We start from the raw sequence: 20,965 nt of genomic DNA, 5'->3' as shown, positions 1-20,965 counted from the left end.
TGGGACCACATCAAACCAAAATGCTTCTGCACAGCAGACAAAATCATCCGCAAAATGGAAAGGAAACATACGTGATTAGAGAGAAAACATACATTAGTGGGCAGAGGATCTGAATAAGCATTTTCCAAAGACATACGGAAGGCATATGAAAAGATGTTCCACAGCACAGGACCTAATCATCAGGGAAGCGCAAATGAAAACCACAATGAGGTATCACCTCACACCTGCCTAATGGCCCTCATCAAATAGACAAGACATAACAAGGATTGGTGAGGACGTGGAGAAAAGGGAACTTCGTGCACTGTTGGTGGAAATGTAAACTGGTGCAGCACCTGTGGGAAACAGTAGGGAGGGTTTTCAAAAAAGTTAAAAACAGAACTACCCTATGACTCAGCAGACCCACACTGGGTATTTATCTGAGGAAAACAAAAACAGTATCCCAAAAAGATGCTTGCACCCCCGTGTTCACTGCAGCACTATTTACAGTAGTCGAGACATGACAACCTAGGTGTCCAGTGATGGATGAATGGATAAAGAAAATGTGGTAGGTATGTATAAAATGGAGTGTTAGCCACTAAAAGAAGGAAGTTTGTGACAACGTATATGGATCTAGAGGATGCTCTGTTAAGTGAGATAAGTCAGACACAAAAAGGCAAATACCATATGATTTTGCTTATGTGTGGAATCTTTAAAAAAAAAAAAAAGTTCCTAGATACAGAGAAGAGACTGGTGGCTGCCAAAGGCAACCAGAGGGGAGTGAAGGGCAGGTGAAATGAGTGATGGGGGTCAAAAGATACAAATTTCCAGTTATAAAATGTATGTCAGAGGTGTCATGTACAGCATGGCGACTATAGGCAGTGATACTGTGTTGGAGAAATTCCCTTGTGGTGCAGTGGGTTAAGGATGAGGTGCTGCCATAGCTGCAATGTGGATTAATCCCTGGCCCAGGAACTTCCTTATGCTGCGAGTGCAGCCAATAATAATACCACTATACTGTATATTTAAAAGTTGCGAGGAGAGTAGATCTTAAAGGTTCTCATCCAAGAAAACTTATGTAACTGCATGGAGACAGATGTTGCCTAGACTTATGGCGGCGATCACTTCAAATGTGTCTAAATATCATTACATGGTACACCTGAAAGGAATATGTTGTATGTCAATTACACCTCCATAAGAAAGAAATAGAAGTCTGTTAATAGACCAAGAAGAAGCAGTGGAGTGGAAGTGATGGAAGAAACAGGGGAAGCGGGAAAGATGGATGGAGATGGCCCGAAGGCTCCTGCCTCTTCTGAGCCGTCATCGGCCCCTCGTTTGCATAGTGTTGGCCATTATGACAAGGTTCCATTTTCTGGAAAGAATGACCAAGCTTGAAAGAACTATTTTGGAGCATGTTCTATGGTTTTTTCCTTAAGTGTCTATGAAGGGAACGTTATAAAAGCTTTACAAAGGATGATGTATTTTTCATGTTAACACTGGAAAAACTTCCGATATCAAGAAGCTCAGAAAATGGTATGTGTATGTTATCTTGTTCCTACATTCAGAAAAAAATCATTAAAGCAGTTGGAGGGGGTACACCAGGCAGGATTCTCAGTTGTGACAACAGAAACTCACTCTGGGTGATTTAACTAGGACAGAAATCTATGGAAAGGATCTAAGTCATTCATGAAATCTCCAGGAGGACACCAGGCTGGATGTCTTACTGTAAACAGTACCCAGAACCCTTGGATTCAGTGGCCACACTGTCCAATGTGGCAGCCATGAGCTACACGTGGCCCCTGAGCCCTGAAAATGTGGGCAGTCCTGACGGAGCAATCCTGACTCTGGATTTCAGAGTCTGGGCAGGAGAAAGAAGGATGTAATATGTCTCACTAAAACTACAAAATATTGAGTGCACGTTGAAATGATAATACAACGTGCACTGGATATGCTGGATTACATAAAATATGCTAAAAATTAATCTTACCAGCTTCTTTTTACTTTTATGAATGTAGTTACTAGAACTATTTAAATTGCACACCAGAACAGGCACTCTGTCATTCTCTCTGTTTTCTGCTGCTGAAAGCAAGTCATGAGGCCACGTCTGATCTCTGGGGGATGGAAAGAGGTGGACCCAGATGCCATCTTTGAAAGCAGCTGGGTGTCTCCCACAGCAGGGCCTGCCCCCCACCGTCTCCATGGGGCTGCAGAGACTGTGATCCCGCAGGACCAGCTGGGTTAAGTCCTCAGGGCATCTGGCGGCCTCACCCCTTGCCCCGTGTGAGATCCTCAGCTTTTCACCGGCCACCATGGGCCTCCCATCCCGCCCCACTTTGGGCCCCATGTGCTGCTTTCACAGCGTCTCCTGGGCCCTTTCAGGGCATCGTGACTCCAAGACTGTGATCGGGCTCCTGTCTCACGTCCTCCTTCCCCTGCTTTTCACGTGGGTTTCCGGCACCTCCATAGCACAGGGACACCCCACGGCCCCCAGGTTCCTACAACAAGGAAAGCAAAATGCTGGGAACTCCTCAGCCTCTGCAGGTGCCTGCCCAATCCGGAGGCCTCAGCAAGGAGTGCCTTCTTCCCCCACAGGCACCCCAGGCTGTGGCTGAAAGCAGAGGTGGTTTCTAAGGCTCCGGACCTTGAGGACCTTCCAGACAGCAGATCAGCTCCTCTGAACAAGCTGATGACTCCAAACCTCAGTCAGCTGCCAGGCTTCACGGCTTTCTGCCTTAGAAACGTTAATTTTTTAAACTGTGGTAAAATAAACACAATATCAATTTACCAATTTAACCATTTTTATGAGTACAGTACTGTTCAATTCAGATCACTGTGCAATAATCACCACCACCCTCATCTCCAGACCTTTCTCATCTTCCCAAACTGAAGCTCTGTCCCCACTAAGCACTTGCTCCCCAGCCTCTCCCCCACCATCTACTCTCTGTCTCGATGGATTTAACTCCTTCTAGGACCTCACTTAAGTGGGAGCACACACTGTGTCAGCTTCTCTCACTGAGCATCATGTCCACAGGGTTCATTCCTGCTGTTGCAGGTGCATCAGGGCTGAATAAAATTCCATGGTACTCGTGGACCACACTGTGTTTATCCATCATCTATTGATGGACCCCAGGGTTGCTTCCACTCTTTGGCTATTGTGAATAATGCTGCTCTGAACGTGGTGCACAAATAACTCCTTGAGATTGAGATCCTGCAGTCAATTATTTTAGGTGTATAAAGTTAATTTGCTGGATCATATGGCAGGTCTATATTTGATTTTTTGGAGGGTGCTGTGCCCTTGACATGTGGAAGTCCTGGGGCCAGGGATTGAACCCTTACCATAGGAGTAGCCAGAGCCAGGGAAGTGATGTCAGATCTTTAACCCACTGAGCTACAGTGGGAACTCTGAGTTTTGCCTTTTTTTTCAGTGATCTTATGCTCTGTGCCTTCCTAGAACCATCCCAAACTGAATGAGAAGCAGGTCTCAATGGACCTTCAGTGGTCAAGTTCCTGGAGGAGCTGCTCTGTCAGGTACTTTTCTTCCCACATCACCTCCAATGGTGGCTTCTCCTGTGGCCTCAAAGATTCTCCTTCTCGCTGTTCTGGGACAAAACATACAATGAAAGGATCACCAAGAGAAAAGGTGCTGGTCAGTTTCCAGCATGTCCTTATTCTTGCCTTTCAGGTTGATGTCAACTAAACTCAGATATTGAAAAGTCCAGCGAGTGTCCACTTTGGTGAGAAGCGTGGTGGAGAAGTTCCTTCTGTGGTGAAGTGGTTTAAGAATCTCACTGCAGTAGCTTGGGTCACTGCAGAGGTACAAGTTTGATCCCCAGTCTGGCACAGTGGGTTACAGGATCCAGTGTTGCCACAGCTGCAGTGTAGGTCACAGCTGAGGCTTGGATTTAATCCCTGGCCCAGGAACTTCCATATGCTGTGGGTGGAGCCATAAAATAAAATTAAAAAAAATTAAAGTGAGTGGTGGAAATTTGGAGATTAGAACTTAGTTTATTTATTTATTTATTTATTTATTTATTTATTTATTTATTTATTTATGTCTTTTTGCCTTTTCTTGAGCTATTCCCACAGCATATGGAGGTTCCCAGGCTAGGGATCTAATTGGAGCTGTAGCCACCAGCCTACGCCTATGCCACAGCAACTCAGGATCCGAGCTGCGTCTGCGACCCACACCAAAGCTCACGGCAATGCCAGATCCTTAACCTACTGAGCAAGGCCAGGGATCAAACCCGCAAAGAACTTAGATTTTAAATTAAAACAGCATCTGCAGAGCAAGGCCACTCACTGTGTTTTCTGAAATCTGCTATGCCTCCTCCAGGAAAACAAGAGGCATGTGCTCCTGCTGTGGGCGAGGGTACTCTCAGTGTGAAATCATATTGGAGCAGACTTTGGCGTCCCCCCAGCTCCTGGAGCTTCTACAATAGCGGTTGGCCTGAAACCAAATTGAGCTTGGCCATGACACTGCCGTCCCTGTGGGATTCTGAAAGGTGTGTGGCCTCTCATGTCTGCTTCCTGCAGAGCAGAGGGGTGGTGGAGTGACCCAGATTTGGTCAGAATCGTGCCAGGAAGATTTAAGTTTAGAGTGGTGAGCTGAGGCTTGTGAAACTGTTAAGACAGACATGAGAGGGCTTTCCTCAGATCTGGGGCAGGAAAAGGCGCAGGCCCACAGCTTGTCATCAGAGGAGGACAGTGAGACAGAAGGACTCTGCTCTTGCTTTGTTTGTTTTCTCCATCCAGGAGCGAGGTCTCCAGATGGAAAAGGACAAAAGGGGCCCAGACAAGGGGAACAGGGCCCCAGAGCAGAAGAGACAGCAGTTGCGGGCGGGTACCTCCCCAGGCCCAGCGCCGCAAACCAGAGCTGGCTGTGCTGTGTCTCCTGGGCACAAATCATCACCCAGGGTGTCGTTAAGCAGCACACACCTGAGCACTTGCCACTGGTCAGGACGTCAAACGAGTGAGAGAATCCATGCTGCTGAGGCACGAATATGCCCCACATTTTAGCAGGGGAGAAAAGGCAGGTTCAGGGGGCATGGGCTATGCTGCTGGATTACTTAGTGATAATTGATCTTACTGGACCGATTATCCAGTAAGATGAGAGGACGGGAGGGAGGGCTCAGGTGGGGCTAAATCCTTGTTGTGGGGAGTTGAGGAGTGGGGGTGCAGTGTGAGTGGGGTGCGGTGGATGAGTGGTGTGTGGTGGATGAGTGGGGTGTGGTATGAATGGGGGTGTGGTGTGAATGGGGGTTTGGTATGAGTGGACTTGGGAGAGGAGGGGGTGTGGTATGAGTGGGGGTGCAGTATGAATGGGGGTGGGGTGTGAGTGGGGGTGTGTTGTGAATGGGAGTGCTATGTGAGTGGAACTGGGGAGAGGAGTGGGGTGCAGTGTGAGTGGGGGTGTGGTGTGAATGGGGGTTTGGTGTGAGTGGACTCAGGGAGAAGCATGGAAGGGCTGAGAGAGCTGCTGCTCCCCGCCATTCCCTGAGCTCTGCTGATTCCCTTGCAGGAAACCACTTTGATGAAACTTTAAAAGAGCCCCTGCTGGTAATTCACGCATATTATTCATGTAGTTACTACGCGGGACACAAGTTAAAAAGATAAAAATGACGACACAGCAGAAACGGTGAACAGAAGAGGAGGAAGGAGAGATCTGTGGTAAAGATAGGGCCTGGATGACAGGATGGATCGCTGAGGGGGCGTTGAGGCTTGTCCCGAATGCCTGGGGAGCAGGAAGGGATGAGGGATGGTGGCAGGTTTATGGTCTTGTGTCTGAAAGGTGACTAGTGGAGTGCCTTCACACTGGGTGCCCGACTAGACACCAGACAACCCTCAGGTAACCAGGGAGAAGCCCATGCAGCTTCTAAGAGTTGTAACCAGGGAGAAGCCCATGCAGCTTCTAAGGGTTGTAACTGTGTCTAAGGTGTGCATAGAGCAGAAAAAGCCAGCAGCACAATATATAACTGTGTATTTCTAAGAGAATCTCCCTTTAAAAAAGAAAAAAAAAAAAAAAACACAAGAAAAATCTTACTAACATAAAGGCATCTCAGAATGCGTCTTAAAAAGATACATTGCCAAGTTCCCCTAAACCTTTAATCTTAAATACTTAGATAATTTAATGAGGAGAGAACGATGCTTGAAAATTATACTCCCTTGACAACTCTTGGGTAGTTAGGAATGATAATCTTTAAGATCTGGAATATTCTCTCAAAAGCCCATCACCTGCCAAAATGCACCTGGCGGAGGCTAGCGGAAGGCATAGCAAGATGAGGAACCCACCTCAAAGCAGCAAATCCCATAAAACCCACAGGTGCAGGAAGCGGTCCTCAAAAGAGCCCTGAAGCGTGTTGCCCGCTAAAGAGAAAGGAGACAGACATTTATTGAGCACCAGCTGTGTGAAGCAGCCAGCCCCCAGCTGCCTGCTCCTGGCTGGAGGGCGGTGTGGCTGGAGGCAGGCAGAATGGGGCCTTGGTGCCACCCTAAGATGACAGCTGACATGATGGGCACAGAGAGGCCTGAAGAGGTGCCTCCAGCAGACACAGGGAGCCCAGGAACACTAAGAGGCTTCTCACAGCAGGAGGTGGGCTGAATCTGTGCAGCAGCAGGAGGAGGAGGTGGGCTGTATCTGGGCAGCAGGAGGAGGTGGGCTGTATCTGTGCAGCAGGAGGAGGTGGGCTGTATTTGTGCAGACGCAGCAGGAGGTGGGCTGTATCTGCACAGAAGCAAGAGGTGGGGTGGGTGTCCATGTGCAGCAGCAGGTGGGCTTTGAGTGAAACCCTACTTGGGTGACTGTCCCCCTGGTGCCTGGAAGTAGGACTCTTGGCATCTTCCCAGCAAGTAGCCATAGCTGAGTGGGTGGGACCCCCAGGGGTGATGGACCTGGGATATTGGAAATTCCAATAGTGACCATTGGCTCTGAACCACTGACGTGGGCAGGTGGAATTTACCATTGTTGGGACATGGCGGAGTCCCCAGGTGCCCTTGGCCCAATTCTGCCATCACTTAGAGATCCTCGGGGTGTTTGAGGTCTCCCTTCCGAGTCAAGCCGTGAGCCACACCTCACAAAATAATGCCTAGGACTGAGAGAGACCCTCCCACCCCTATCTTGGCAATGTTTAAGATTGACACCTACTATTTCGAGAATCATAGAGTTGACCCCAGTGGGCTCAAGACACATGGCTCATTTCCCGGCCAGTGAAGAGCTCCACCTGCAACCTAGTGGTCCGAGTGAGCTGGCAGGTCACTGGACCGTCAAGTGTGCAGTTGCCTCAGGAAGCAGCATCCATGCCTTCCTGCAGCAGGTGAGACCAGGTGACAGTTCACAGCGGAGGATGGCATCGAGATGCGTGTCACTCAGGCCCAGTCCTCCGGCTGATGGGGGCTCCCCGGGCCCCGAACAGGCTGGGCGGCACCATGGAGGGTGTGGGTCCCACCTCACCACCCCCACCAAACAGGACACCACAATGGACACCAGTCGGAAGTGGACTATCATTGTGTCAAGGCTCAGAAAACCTGGCATGTGTTACACAAACCAGGATCAGCACAGGCAGTGACTCCAGCTGAAAGGCTTCCAGCTTTGCAGGGCAGTCCCCTCAGTGTGTGAGCTGACAGCCCACGGTTCTTTATCACTATAGAAAGCACCCTCTCTCTACTTCCCACACAGTAGCCCAGCTCTGCATCACAGAGTCCAAGTTCCACTATCTATGCGCAGATCTGTATTTAAAAGTTATATTTACTGATAGTTGAAGTACAGCTTTACTGTGGGAGTTTAAAGGCTGGCAATGATATTACACACCCACCACACCACTGAGTGTTTTACCGTCGAGATGTGACTAAAGAGGGCTCTGATGACCCAAAGGGAGAGCTCTCTGTCCAGGACATGGACTCACGGTCAGGGCTGGGCTCTGTTCCTGCCACATGCACACCAGCCTCTCTACCTTCCCCAGGAGCTCCGTCAGCCCAGCTCTAGAATGTGGTTGCAAACCCACTGCATTGGGAGTTGGGGTTTGCCCAGGAAAAGTGGTACTTTCCATCACATGTTCTTCTAAAGCCTTGCCCCCCCATCAAGAGATGGACAGCACTTTCGTAGCTCTGTACCCCCAGGGGCTCCTGTGTGGACTGCCTGGATGCAGAGCGAGGGATCCCAAGTGACTTCTGAGGGGCAAGATGTTCTTCCACTCGCTCCTGGGGCCCCAGGCCACAGGAAAAGGCCACATGTGGTGCCCCAGCCTTGGTGGGCCACACTGAAGGCCAGGCACGTGGTCCTTGCAGCCAAGGAGAGAAGCCACCTGCACTGAGCCCTGCTCGAGTGACAGCTGGGTGAGTAAGGTAAACTGAGCCCTATCTCATGCCAATAAGTTTAGGGGTGGTTTTTCACAGGGCAGAAGATACTGGAACACACCCTCTGTGAGGCCCCAGAACAGCCTGCATATTTGGATTCTGTTCTGGGTAAAAGCCTCCACAGCAAGTGTCCACACTGGGGACCCCTGGAGATTTCCCAGCAAAACAAAAAACAAAAAACCAACCCCCAAACATCGAGGTTTCAAGTATTTGTGGCCCTGAGGTCAGAGACCCCATTCATTCCCCATTGTTTAGAGAAAGGAAATAGGAACAATTTTGCAGGAGGTAGGACTCATAATAAAGCAGCCATCTGTCCCCGGCCACCACCACTCAGGGTAGGGCAAGTGTGAGGGGCAGCTGAGGGGGACACTCCCACCGGAAGTGAGCCAGTCTCTGAAGCTCTTGGCTGCCCTCACAGAGCTTTCCTGGAGAAGCCTAATCCTCGGCACACATGAGGCTGTGATTCTGCTTTTCAAGGAGTGTCCCCAGTCCTTCTCCTTTCTGGCAACACCAGCTGTGTGGCCACTGAGCACACACAGGCTTTCCACATGTATCTGGTCCTCACTGTGGCTCAGAGAGAAAACAACTCTTGACAGAGTCACAATTCTATTCTTGCTGTGGAAGGAGGTGAATATTATGTTCCCCAAGAAAAAGCTCCATTACTCTTTTTCATGAGATTGGTTCTCTACGTTAGCTCTATATCCTTCATAAGAATTTCACATTTTTCTAGAAAACACATCAGTATTCTTCATAATTGACAGCCTCCCCTTGGGTGATTTAAGATGGACTTCTGCCAAGACAAGAGTTCAGATATTAAATATCATTCAATGTCAATTATACTGTGATTATTCTGGAAGCTTTTCTTTATATTCAATTTTCGTTCATCTTGTTTATGACTGTAATTTAACAGTTTTCTTCATTGTGTTAAACGCGTCCCAGGGCTTGGCTGATACCTGCCCGGAACACACAGCTTCAAGTATCTTCCGAGATCTGGGGCCAAGCTAAAATGAAGTGTGCTATGTCTCCAGACTGGAGGAGAATCTATTACAACCCTCTCGAAGACTGTGAACGAAAACATAGGCAACGGCAGGATTATTTTTAATACCCCGAAGCATCTGCAGTATTTTTGTCACAGCGCTATGGAAACTGCAGTCAGGAACGAGGAAACCTTCCTTCCTGCAGAGTTGAATCCATTCTGACTTATTTACTTAACTGAAGGGCTCATTCCCTCGGTTTGAACAAATTCACATTCAAGGAATCCCTCAGACCTGCCCCCCACTGGATTGAGAGAAGCCCAGAGACTGGTCTTGGAGCCCCCTCTGGGTCACCCACAGATCCCCTGTCCCAAGGGGCTGGGGTCCCAAGGCCCTGCAATCTGCAGAGTCATGGTCACTCTGCTGGGGGACTGGACTCACCCCCTTTTACACCTGGGGCAGGGGGATGACCATGAGATGGTTCAGAGCCAGTCCCTCCACGCAGGCCACCTTCAGCCAATGGGGCTCCCCAGGAGTCCCCCTTGGAATCACCTCACACTCAGATGTTGTCCTGTGAGGAGAGGGGCTGGGTCAGGAGTGTCTGCCAGCCTTGGCCACCTGCTCGCTGGGTCAGCCAGCCGCGAGCACTGAGACACCCTCTCAAACCAAACTTGCCTCTTTCTGGGTAGTGACATCTCCTTCCATCACAGTATCTGGACAAGGGGTTGAGAAGCCTAGACATGGACTCAGGCTCTCAGCTCAATGTGCTGCAAGGTCTGGGGAGGGTAGCATCTGTCAATTCACACGAAATGGTCCTATAACCCATCACCACAGGAAGTGGTAGCCAGACCTGAAGGTAACTCAGGCCTCTCTTCTGGCACAGACAAGACCCCCGCCTTGCTGCCACAGCACAGGGCAGTTACTTTGGTTGAAAAGCAGCTCATCTTCTGCCCAACCAGGTGTCCAGGTGCCCAGTGAGGAAGCAAAGGTGAGCCTCTGCAGGGCAATGACTCATCCCCTTGGTATTGACACTGCGACTGCTCAGAGCCCTGACTCCAATGGGACAAAAAGCCTGGCACGTGTCTCATGAGCCCAATGGAACATGTTAGAGTGAGTGAGGGTATCCCCTGCTGCCAACTCCCCGTCCCTGTCCCCCAAGTAGGAAGCAGGAAAGGCTTCTCCCTGCAGCTCCCCAGGGAGAAGTGCTTACTCTTCTCACAGTGGCCTCATCCATCACCTCCAGGAAAATCACTCCCAGACATGCACCCCTGGTTCTGAGTTCCCTCCCGAGTTCTGTTCGAATCATTTGACTCCAGACAGCTGCGCCTCCCTGGCCTGCCAGCACCTCCAACTCTTGCCTAAGTAAGACTTGTTTTCCAGCTCCTTCACTTGGCCCCCATGTGCTCCTTTTTGGTCGAGGGTCTTTGTGATTCCTCCTGCCCTTTTCCCCGTGTGCCTAATCAGGGAGAAGAAGCATCTCTTTCCTCAGGTGTGCACAGCACCTGCTTGCTTGAGGGGAGGGCGCCAGCTTCAGTCCAGCACCCAGGGAGCTTGGATTCAGGAAAGGGAGATTCAGGAAAGGGAGACAGGGCCTCTGAGCTACATGGGCGAGGCGCTTGGTCCAAGGGGAAAGAACAGCTCTGGTTTCAGAGGAAACACAAGGGGAGGTGGCTGATGGTTACTGGGGCCCATTCTCTGCCTGGTATTTTGCATTCCGCTTAGGTTTGCATTTCCCCAGGAGGTCCTAAGGGCGGGGTTCGGGACAGGTAGGTTTGGGAGGATCCTAGGAGGCACAGCAGGGGATAGAGGAGTGACACCCCAGGAGAAGTCAGCCAACAAAGCTCCGCCCCACCCGGCGCTTAGGGAAGAGCGGATGGTTACCCCTCCCAAGGCCCTGTCCGGCCAGCGAGGGTCACGCTCCTGCCTGCTGCTGGGTGTGGGCTGGGTGGGTGAAGCTGAGAGCCTGCGGATCTGACAGCTCGCACCCCCAGTGAGACGGGGGGGGGGGTCTCACTCCCTCTCTAGGAATAGACGACCCCGGCAGCCCAGACAACCTGTGCGAGGCGTGACCTTCAATTTTCATGGAGGTGGTCACACCAGGGGCAGTGAGTTCCCACTGCTCCTGAGCTTGCTGGGTCAGCGCGGCTCACTCCCACCCTGCTGACCAGTGGGTCCCCCACCTCCTCATGGCTCTCCTCTCTCTGGCCCCTGCCACCCGGTCTCAGGGTTCCTCATCCTGCTTTTGCTTCCTAGGCTCTGCTGGGGGAGCTCTGCTCTCTGCTTTGCTGTCTCCTGCCTGGGTTCCCTGTCCAGGCTTCCTGCTGCCCACGAGCTGGTGACTTCACCGTGTGTTCTCAGCTCTCACCTGACTCATGAGCTTGGAAGCTGGGTGGGCATAAAATCGAGTCTGGGGTTCCACCCTTTGCATGCAAGTCCCGACCGACTCTTCTACTGAATAGCTGTGCGACCTTGGGCTACTTACTTGTCCTCTCTGTGCTGTTTTGCTCCCCGGCAAAGTGGAGGAGATTGATTAACCCACCTCTCCAGGTATGTAGAGGTGGGAGCATGGACTGTTCTGGCTGCTGGGTGGTGCTCATTTTTATATTTCCAACTGCTTGCTGCTCAATCCTCCAGGCAGCCCGGGGTCCTCTGCACCGAGGCCCTGCTGTGGGGCTTTTTAATTTTGTTTGTTTGTTTGTTTGTTTGTTTGTTTGTTTTTTGTCTTTTTGCTATTTCTTTGGGCCGCTCCCGCGGCATATGGAGGTTCCTGGGCTAGGGGTCGAATTGGAGCTGTAGCCACTGGCCTACGCCAGAGCCACAGCAACACGGAATCCGAGCCGCGTCTGCAACCTACACCACAGCTCACGGCAACGCCAGATCGTTAACCCACTGAGCAAGGGCAGGGACCGAACCTGCAACCTCATGGTTCCTAGTCGGATTTGTTAACCATTGCGCCAGGACGGGAACTCCGGCTTTTTAATTTTTTAAATTGTGGTGAAAGATACCATTTTAATCACTTTAAGTGTTCAGTGGCATTAGGTACATTCCCATCGTCACCCTGGGTCTCCTGGCTCAGATTCCTCCTTGCTCCAGACCACTACATTCGGGGCTGCCCCCAAAGCCTTACTAAGATGGGCAGTGCCCTGAGAGAGACCCTCACCGGCCAGCCAGTCACCGAGTCTGGTGCACTAGTGCCTCCACCATCTGTCTTTCACGTACTTGCAAACCCATGGCTCCCACTCCTCCTACCACTGAGGCGTCTCTTCCACCCCTTACCCTCTCATTGCCCTGCACCTTTGACCCTGCAGATGCCCTTTTCTCTACCCTGGGGTCCTATCTCCTCCTTCAGCCCAGGCAAGTCTCAGCAGGCACAAAGCTGGATGCCTACTCTCTGCAGCCATCCCTCCTGACTTGAGACAGGCTGTGAACCATCTCCTGCTGATTCCCCAGGGCCAGGGCTGGGTCCCACGCAGGGAATGGGAGCTCATGGAATGGGATACTAGACTCGGAAGCTGATTATATCGGGGGCTTGCTCAGGAGAGCAGAACAGTAGCAGAGGTTGAGTGGAGAGAAGGCCATATACTTGGCAGAGGAGGAAGGACTGATGTCAGAGTGAGGTGCCTGCTGGGAGAGTCCTGGGCTGTGGATGGTGTGGTGGGCGAGGCTCTTAGCCGCCTTCTCTCCATGTGTTACAGATACAGACATTATGAGTACTGGAAACTCTGATGCTGTTGCTGTTATTACCTCATGAACGTGCATGCACACACACTGTGTGAAATTAATTTTGAGAGCTTCATCCCTTTTAATAAAAAGAAAGTGCAGCAGAAAGTCCAGCTCTCAGGTGCCTAAAAGCAGTCATCATGATCCCCCATGGCCTTGGAGTGAAGAGGAACTGGAGGTCATCTGGTTCAGCATCTTCAAACACAGTCTTCAAACACAGCCCAACTCTGCAGATGTTCATTAAATGCATACCGATCTCAGGACATTTCTTTTTTTAATTTTAATTAATTATTGTTTTTTTTATCTTTTAGGGCCGTATCTGTGGCATATGGAAGCTCCCAGTCTAGAGGTCAAATCAGAGCCTGCAGCTGCTGGCCTACACCACAGCCACAGCAACAACAGATCCCTGTTGTGTCTGCAACCCACACCACAGCTCACAGCCAACACTGGATCCTTAACCCACTGAGTGAGGCCAGGAATCGAACCTGCACCCTCATGGATGCTAGTCAGATTCGTTTCCCCTGAACCACAACGGGAACTCCTCAGGACATTTCTTGATGGGTCTTAAAGACCAATAAAGCCCAGTCTTTGCCCTTGAGGAGTTTGTGGTCCGGTAGAGGATAAGGAATGGCAGACTATGAGAGGTGCAGGGGGAAAAGTCATGTAGATTCAAGAGAGGCAACGAGGAGGGCATCTTGGAGGAGGTGGTGTGTGCTATAGATGGGGTTTTGATGAGGAGCAGAACGACACACAATTTATATGGAGGTGGGCAGTAGGGGCGAGGCTAAGGAAAGAGCCTGGAAGAGGAGAAGGGTCACGGCTGATAGCAACAGCCAGGAGCAAAGCGGGTTCCCCAGTGTAGACATGTGTGGGCTGAGGAGGAGCCATAGTCCAGGCAGAGAGAGTGAGGGCATAGCTGAGCATGGAAGTGGGAGTGGGAGGCTGTGGGGACACAGGCCTATCACGATGTGGGAAACTGCAGGGTGGGTGACCAGGTGTATGTGAGGGACCAGGGTGGGGCTGCCTTACTGGGGGGCTTTTTTTTTTTTTTTTTTGTCTTTTTGCCATTTCTTGGGCTGCTCCCACTGCATATGGAGGTTCCCAGGCTAGGGGTTGAACTGGAGCTGTAACCGCCAGCCTACACCACAGCTCATGGCAATACCCGATCCTTAACCCACTGAGCAAGGCCAGGGATCGAACCTGCAACCTCATGGTTCCTAGTCAGATTCGTTAACCACTGTGCCACGACTGAAACTCCAGGGGGCGGGGGGGGGCACCTTCTGTTTCAAACTTGGGCACCAGGTCACTGAGGTCCAGTGTAGCTGCTGGCCAGCACAGTGACAAGCATCTTGAATTGAGAGCCTTCACTGGTCTCTGATTGATATAATGTCCAACAATTAGGATTCCCTGGTCTAAACAAGAGAAATTGACTGGCAGATTTAACACAAAAGGAACTAATTAAATAAAACTGAGAAGCCCACGAGATCACCAGGAACCTCATCAAAGCAGTGGAGGCCATGGCCCAGGCTCATCACCCCAACCACACCTGAGGCTGGCCTGATGACAACAGCTGGTCCTTCTCCCAAAAGACAGCCTGGCTGGCACCACAGTCCAGGTGCTGATGCCAGCGGCCCACCGTCCTCCCTGCCAGCCCTGCCTCTGAAACCACCTGCGCTGCACCAGCCATGTGGCTGCATCTGGCATCCTCCTTCCACCTCTCAGGCCCCAGGGGGCTAAGCCTGTGTCACATCCCCACACCGTTGTTGGAAAAACAAATATCTAACTGTCACCAAGTGGAGTATCTCCCAAACCTATGGAGGAGTTGAGGTCTTGGGCAGCCAGAAACCTGACCCACAACCACCCATCCTGTTTCATCCGAGCTGCCTCCTCTTTGAGAGACCGCAAATCTTCCTTTTGGTTCTATCTTCCTTCCTCCTAGATCCACGATCGAGGCCTCTGGATCCCTCACCACTCACATATCGTTACTGTCCGGTCCCCAGAATTGGAAGCAACCCTATGGCTGTGGTCTGATGAGCCGGAGGTGCCATGAGATGATCCTGCCCCATGATGTCCCCTCCCCCCACCCTGAGAGGCCCTTACACCCAAGGCAGCCATGCTGCACGGATGGCTCATGTTGACACCTTGCAACATGGAGTCACCTGAATCCCCAGGTTCTTTTCACAGGAACGGCTGTTCAATGGGGCTTCTCAACCATTTACTGATGCGGCTGACTTACTGAACATGTGCAGATTTAACTGAGTAATATAAGACTGCATTTGTAATACTTCAACTATTTGGTTCACACCCTAAGTTCCTTTGCTCTTCGGTGCAGTTCCCTTGGCTGCTTCAACCAGAAACTGCAAACGGGGGGCCTGGGGGGGTCAATGTGGCCACATCCATTTTATTTGGCTAATAGGCTGTTTTCCTGAGAACTGACGGAGTGCCAACTCTTCAACATCAGGAGAGCCCACGTAGAAAGCAGGCCCCCAACTTCCCTGGAAAGTAGAAAGATCAGGCAGTGCTGGGCCCCAGTGTCCTCAAGGAATGAGGGGTCAGCTGGGGCTGAGTTGCAGCATCTGCCTTTGCAAGGCCAGCATAGCCCCTGCAGATCCCCGCTGTGCAGCCTGCCGGCCTCTGAGGATGCCTAGGCTGTGGCAGTGGATCAAGGTGGCCCAAGGGAGGCAGAGGGGTTCAGCAGACCTGTTTGCTCTTATGGGGCCTCAGTCATGCACAACAGGGGGAGCTGGGGGCAGGGGTGGTTCTGGCTCCTGGCATGGGCTTCTGGTGTTCTGGAACTCGATCTTCTCCTTCTGGGTGACTCCTGATCGGATGATCCTCCCCTGTGGTCAGCACACGTTTGTCCAGAGAGTGGCCACCTGGGCTGAGCTGGGTGGTAGGGCTTTAAGACTTCAGCCCTCCATGGTGTCAGACGAGTGTCTTTTGTTAGTGGCTGAAGCCAAGGATGAAATGCTCTTGGAGTTTGACTGTGTATCCTGCCATGTGGGACGGGAAGTAGAAGCAGCTGCCACAGGAGAGGGAAGCAGCATGTCCCCATATAGAAGGCTGGAGATTTAGCGCCCCCCCCCCCCCCCGGGGCCCATCTGCAGCGACCTGGTCCCACTCTTAGCTGGGGGCTTGCAAGGTGCCTCTGACTCCTGAGATCCCTTCAGTTCCTTTGAAAACCTCTCTAGAGCTGGTTTCTGTTGCTTGACACAGAAAGCATCCAGGGCCCGTCAGCACAGCAGCCCTCCCAGCTCCCCTCATGCCCTGTGTCCATGCTACTTGCTTTTGGATTAAGCATTCTGGTCCTCTCGAAAATTCCCCTTTGGGAATTCCTGATGTGAGGCAGCAGAAATGAATCCGACTAGTAACTGTGAGGTTTCGGTTCGGTCCCTGGCCTTGCTCAGTGGGTCGGGGATCTTGCATTGCTGTGAGCTGGGGTGTAGGTCCCAGACGTGGGGGCTCAGATCCCGTGTTGCTGTGGCTGTGGTGTAGGCTGGCAGCTATAGCTCTGATTCAGCCCTTAGCCTGGGAACCTCCATATGCCGTGGGTGCAGCCCCAAAAATCTAAGGAAAAAAAAAAAGCAAAAACCAAAACAAACAAACAAACAAACAAAAACTCCTCTTTGTTCCGGTCCAAGGGTAGAAGGAGGGCCTGAGAAGATGCTCGGTGTCTGTGATGGGCCCTCCCGGAAGCCTGGACCCAGGTCCTGTTCCCCAGGCAGCTCGGGATGCCTTCCTCTCTCAGGGCATTGCTGACGAGGATAATCGTGCAACATCCACACTACGAGAGAGTCAGGAAGGGGTGGTAGGCATAGGGCTCCTGTGGTGGTCAGAAGCCAGGAGCAAAGTTTCCATGAACTAGCAGCCTCAGTTCATGGTACCACCGTCTGACTCAGGGTACCCGGAGCTGAGAGGCAAAGATGGGCATTCAAATCACCACCAGGCAATGATTTGGAGACCACTTTTCCATTGATTCCACAAATATCCATTCAAAACTTACTGTGTGCCAGACACTGCGAATATTACCGTGTAAACATGCGGCTTATAGGGAGCTCTTGTATTGCAGTGGAATGTGATCTAGTCCACCTTTCAGTTTGGGAGACACAAAGATGAACAAAATTCAGCCTCAGTGATTTCATAACCATAAGCCTCACCTTCATCACAAATAAAATTGGGTTAAAATAATTATCTCACAGAGCCGTTTAGAGGATTAAATAAAAAGATGCAAGGCATGTTCTTGGCACTGAAGGCTCAACAAATACTACTTTCTCCTTGAAAAGTAAAAAAAGTTACGCAGTAGTTTCACAAACCGTAAGTTAGCATAACCAGTAGTCGGGCCCACACGTCCTTCTGATATGGCCTGTCCAGGGTTGTGCAGGATCCAGCGTCCGGCCTTGGAGCAGATTTGTCCAGCGTCCAGCTTGGACCAGGCCGTGCAGGCCGCGACTGGGCCCAGAGCGGCCACGAGGGGGCAGCGCTCGGCAGGGAATCTGCGCCACCGGCCGCGGCCCTGCGGCCCCCGGTCCTCCGTGCGCTCTTGCGTCGCTCTGACGCGCCCGAAGGCGGGCGCCAGGACGGAGACCGCGGCTCCCCTCGGTTGAGCCTCCCGAGGAGGGATCCAGCGGGTCCCCAAGGGCGCCCTGCATGAGGCTGCAGTTCGGCGGGCGGCGGCGCAGTCTCCGACCCGCGTATCCGGGAGGACCCTAGCGTCTTCCTCTCCGCCTCGCGCGGCGCCCAGCGCCCACCCCGGCTCTGGGGCTGTCACTTCCGCGCGTCGGTGGGTAGCGGACCGGGCCGTCGTCGAGGAGGATGCCCGGGTGTTGGCTGCGTCCCCAAGCTGCTGGCCGGCGCTGCCCAGGGAGGCAGTCGGGATAGCGCCGCCCAAACTTTCCTTCGTGGCGGCGTCAGGCGGAAACATTCCGCTGCGAGGCTCCCGGAGAGCGAAGGAAGGCTCGGGCGCGGGAGGAGACAGGCCCGAGCTTGCGCAGGAGGGTACCCCAGAGTTCCTGGGGGCCCTGGAAGCGCCCTAAGGGCAGGACTAGTGACCAGGGTGCCCCCAGGCCGAGGCAGGTCCAGGGTGCTGCTGCCCTTTCCCGGCGCCCCGCAGTGACCGTGACCTCCGCGCGCTCCCCACGCACGTGCTCGCGGCCAAAGACTAGGAAGCTGCACCCGCTGGGCAGCAGCACTCAGTCCGGCCCAGGGCGCAAGGAGGCGGTGCGGGGGAGCGCGCACGCTGCGCCCCCGCCTCCCAGGGGATCCGACTGGCTGCTGCGAGCACAGAGCCGCCGGGTTTCGTGCCTGCCCGGCGGCGGCCCTGGACCCCGTGCGGGGCAGACTCGGAGGGACGAGTGTGACCCGCATCTGTGGGGGCCGCTAGCCGAAGAACTGGATTGGCTCTGCAGCCCTAAGGCAGCTTGCGGGGCTCAAAGCTCCAGTCCCTGCCACGCAGCCCGGCCACTACTTGGCGTTGCCAGCTGCAGGGAAGGAAGTCGTGCGTAGCCAGGAGTCCCAGCGGCCGTCTGGGCGCGACCCTGGCACCCAAGGTCTCGGGACCTAGAAGTGCGCGCGGCCGCCGGCGCCGCCCCCATGCTGCTCCGAGCGCCCAGGCTGTGCGCGTCTAGGGCGGCCGCTGCTGCGCAGAGCGAGGGCGACAGCGAAAGGCTGGGCGGGGACATGGACGAGTCTTCGCTGCTGGACCTGCTGGAATGCTCCGTGTGCCTGGAGCGCCTGGACACGACGGCCAAGGTGCTGCCGTGCCAGCACACCTTCTGCCGCCGCTGCCTGGAGAGCATCGTGTGCTCGCGCCACGAGCTGCGCTGCCCGGAGTGCCGCATCCTGGTGGGCTGTGGCGTGGACGAGCTGCCTGCCAACATCCTCTTGGTGCGCCTGCTGGACGGCATCCGCCAGCGTCCCCGCACCGGCGCCAGCCCCGGCAGCAGCCCGCCAGCGCGTCCGGGTCCGAGTGCTGGCCCAGGTTCGGGGACCGCCTCGGCGCTCGCAGGTGTCGGGGGCAGCGCTCCTGGCTCCCCGGTCCTCCTTCCTGCAGCGACCAGCGCCACTGCCAGTCTGCGCGACCTGGCGACCAGTAGGAGCGCGCCCCTGGCAAAGGTAGGTGTGTGCCTCGCCAAGGTGGGGGCGGGGAGCGGTGAGGAAGGACAGGAGACTAGAGGCGCTCCACGATGGCCTTCACCTGGGGCTTGTTTCTTTTCTTGCTTCCCTCCAGGGAATCCTTGAGTGTAACCCTTCAAGTAGCACTTGCCAACTCTTGGATGTCACGTGGTCCCATTCCGCCCCGCTCCCCTCTGAACTTCTTGTCCGCACCTGCCGCCCCCTCTTCCCCCTCCATCTGAAATCCCCTTCCCACCACCTGCACTTCCCCAGGGGTGTGGCCTGTGTGTGCCTGGGGCCCCCACCCTCCCTCGGGGTGGGCTTCTCTCCCTACCCCGGCCCCCACTCCCCATCGGTCCATCTCTAGGCTTGGCTTGTTTCCCCACCTTTTGACTTTGCTGGGCCCTCCGTTTCCCCCAGACACAGCCTTCTTCTCCTGGGAAGAAGCTGGACCCTTTGCACACCCTCCTCTGCCTGAGGTTAGCGCCTGGCATTCTGGCCACCGGTGGTGTCTTCTGCTTGGTGTCTGGTGTCTGGCAAGGGAGGACCTGGCAGAGGCAAGTGAGTGCCCCGGGAGGTTGAGAGGGTGCAAATTACAAACTCATTTAGCAAGAGGGGAGCAGATAACCTGGAGGTCAGGACCTTTCCTCACAGCCCTTCCTATGTTTGGCCTCTCAGGCCTGCTGCGTTCACATGGGCTGTTATTTGAGGTTTGGTCTTGCATTTTGATATTGATACATTGTCCAGTTGTACTGGGTGGACTGCTTCTGTTTCAAAGACCTTATCTTGGAGGTTCCGGTGACTTGGTTTCAAAAGCTGCTTAGAGTGTGTCATTTCACACCCTCTGCCACTTTGGGCATGGTTGCTGGTGGGAGGATGGGATACTGGTTTAAGTGAGAAGTGAGAAACTACTGGTGTTTTGTATTTTCTTTAAATGTGGAAAAGTTCATTGAAAGGTTTGCTATTATTGCAGATATTTGTTTTAGAGAGCAAAACCGTATTTGTCGACTTTTTTTTTTTTTTGTCTTTTTGCCCTTTCTAGGGTGCTCCATCGGCATATGGAGGTTCCCAGGCTAGGGGTCTAATCGGAGCTGTAGCTACCGGCCTATGCCACAGCCACAGCAATGAGGGATCTGAGCCACGTCTGCAGCCTACACCACAGCTGACGGCAATGCCGGATCCTTAATCCACTGAGCAAAGCCAGGGATGGAACCCGCAACCTCATGGTTCCTAGTTGGATTTGTTAACCACTGAGTCATGATGGGAACTCCGTATTTGTCTACTTTTGACCTTTCAAAGATCTGGTGATGCATAAAGCACTTAAATAATCTTCCATATGTGCAGTGCTGCGGTGGGGGGAAGTTCCCCGCCCAAATCGCTCAGCTCTGCACTGTCTCTCAGGTTAGAACTTAGCCCTTGGGTGTTAAGCTTTTGAGTTAAAAGTCAGACTTTGCCAGACTGGGCTTTTCCTATGGATCAGGGAGAACAGGCAGCCAAGAATAGTCAAGAAATATCTGTACTTGGGATCACTGCTGAAGGGGAATTGGCTTAGTTAATTAATTTGGTTTTGTGATTAAATCCAGTTGTTACAGATTTTCAAACTTTTCTTTCCTACCTTGCTCTTATTATCAAAGGTATCATACTTAAGGGTCTTTGTTTGCAAAGTAAGCGGGTCACCTCCTCCTGCTCAGAGAGCCACATGCTTTCCAGAATGATGCTTCCAGTGAGGACGTTTTACCGGTCATGTTTGATCAGGAAGATGAGAGGTAACTTCTGGGCTTGAGGCAGCTCCTGGAATCCACGGCATTTGTAGCATGTAAAGAAATTTGTGAGGA

The 20,965-nt window shown here is 52.8% G+C and overlaps 1 protein-coding gene across 2 annotated transcripts in view; it reads left to right on the top strand.

The window, feature by feature from the left end:
* Nucleotides 17,559-20,965, top strand: part of SH3RF3 (SH3 domain containing ring finger 3) — a 211,122-nt gene continuing 207,715 nt past the window's right edge. Inside the window, exon 1 of one of the 2 annotated variants that reach the window (XM_021087103.1) lies at nt 17,559-19,130. In XM_021087103.1, the coding sequence (XP_020942762.1) occupies nt 18,609-19,130 (522 nt within the window). In that variant the 5' untranslated portion in view covers nt 17,559-18,608. The remainder of the gene's footprint in view (nt 19,131-20,965) is intronic. The other variant, XM_021087102.1, reaches the window with a different exon arrangement.

This window comes from Sus scrofa, chromosome 3 (assembly GCF_000003025.6).
Source record: "Sus scrofa isolate TJ Tabasco breed Duroc chromosome 3, Sscrofa11.1, whole genome shotgun sequence".
NCBI classification, from domain to species: Eukaryota; Metazoa; Chordata; class Mammalia; order Artiodactyla; family Suidae; genus Sus; species Sus scrofa.
The sequence above is the reverse complement of the archived record's forward strand: the minus strand, read 5'-3'. Positions and strand labels throughout refer to the sequence as shown.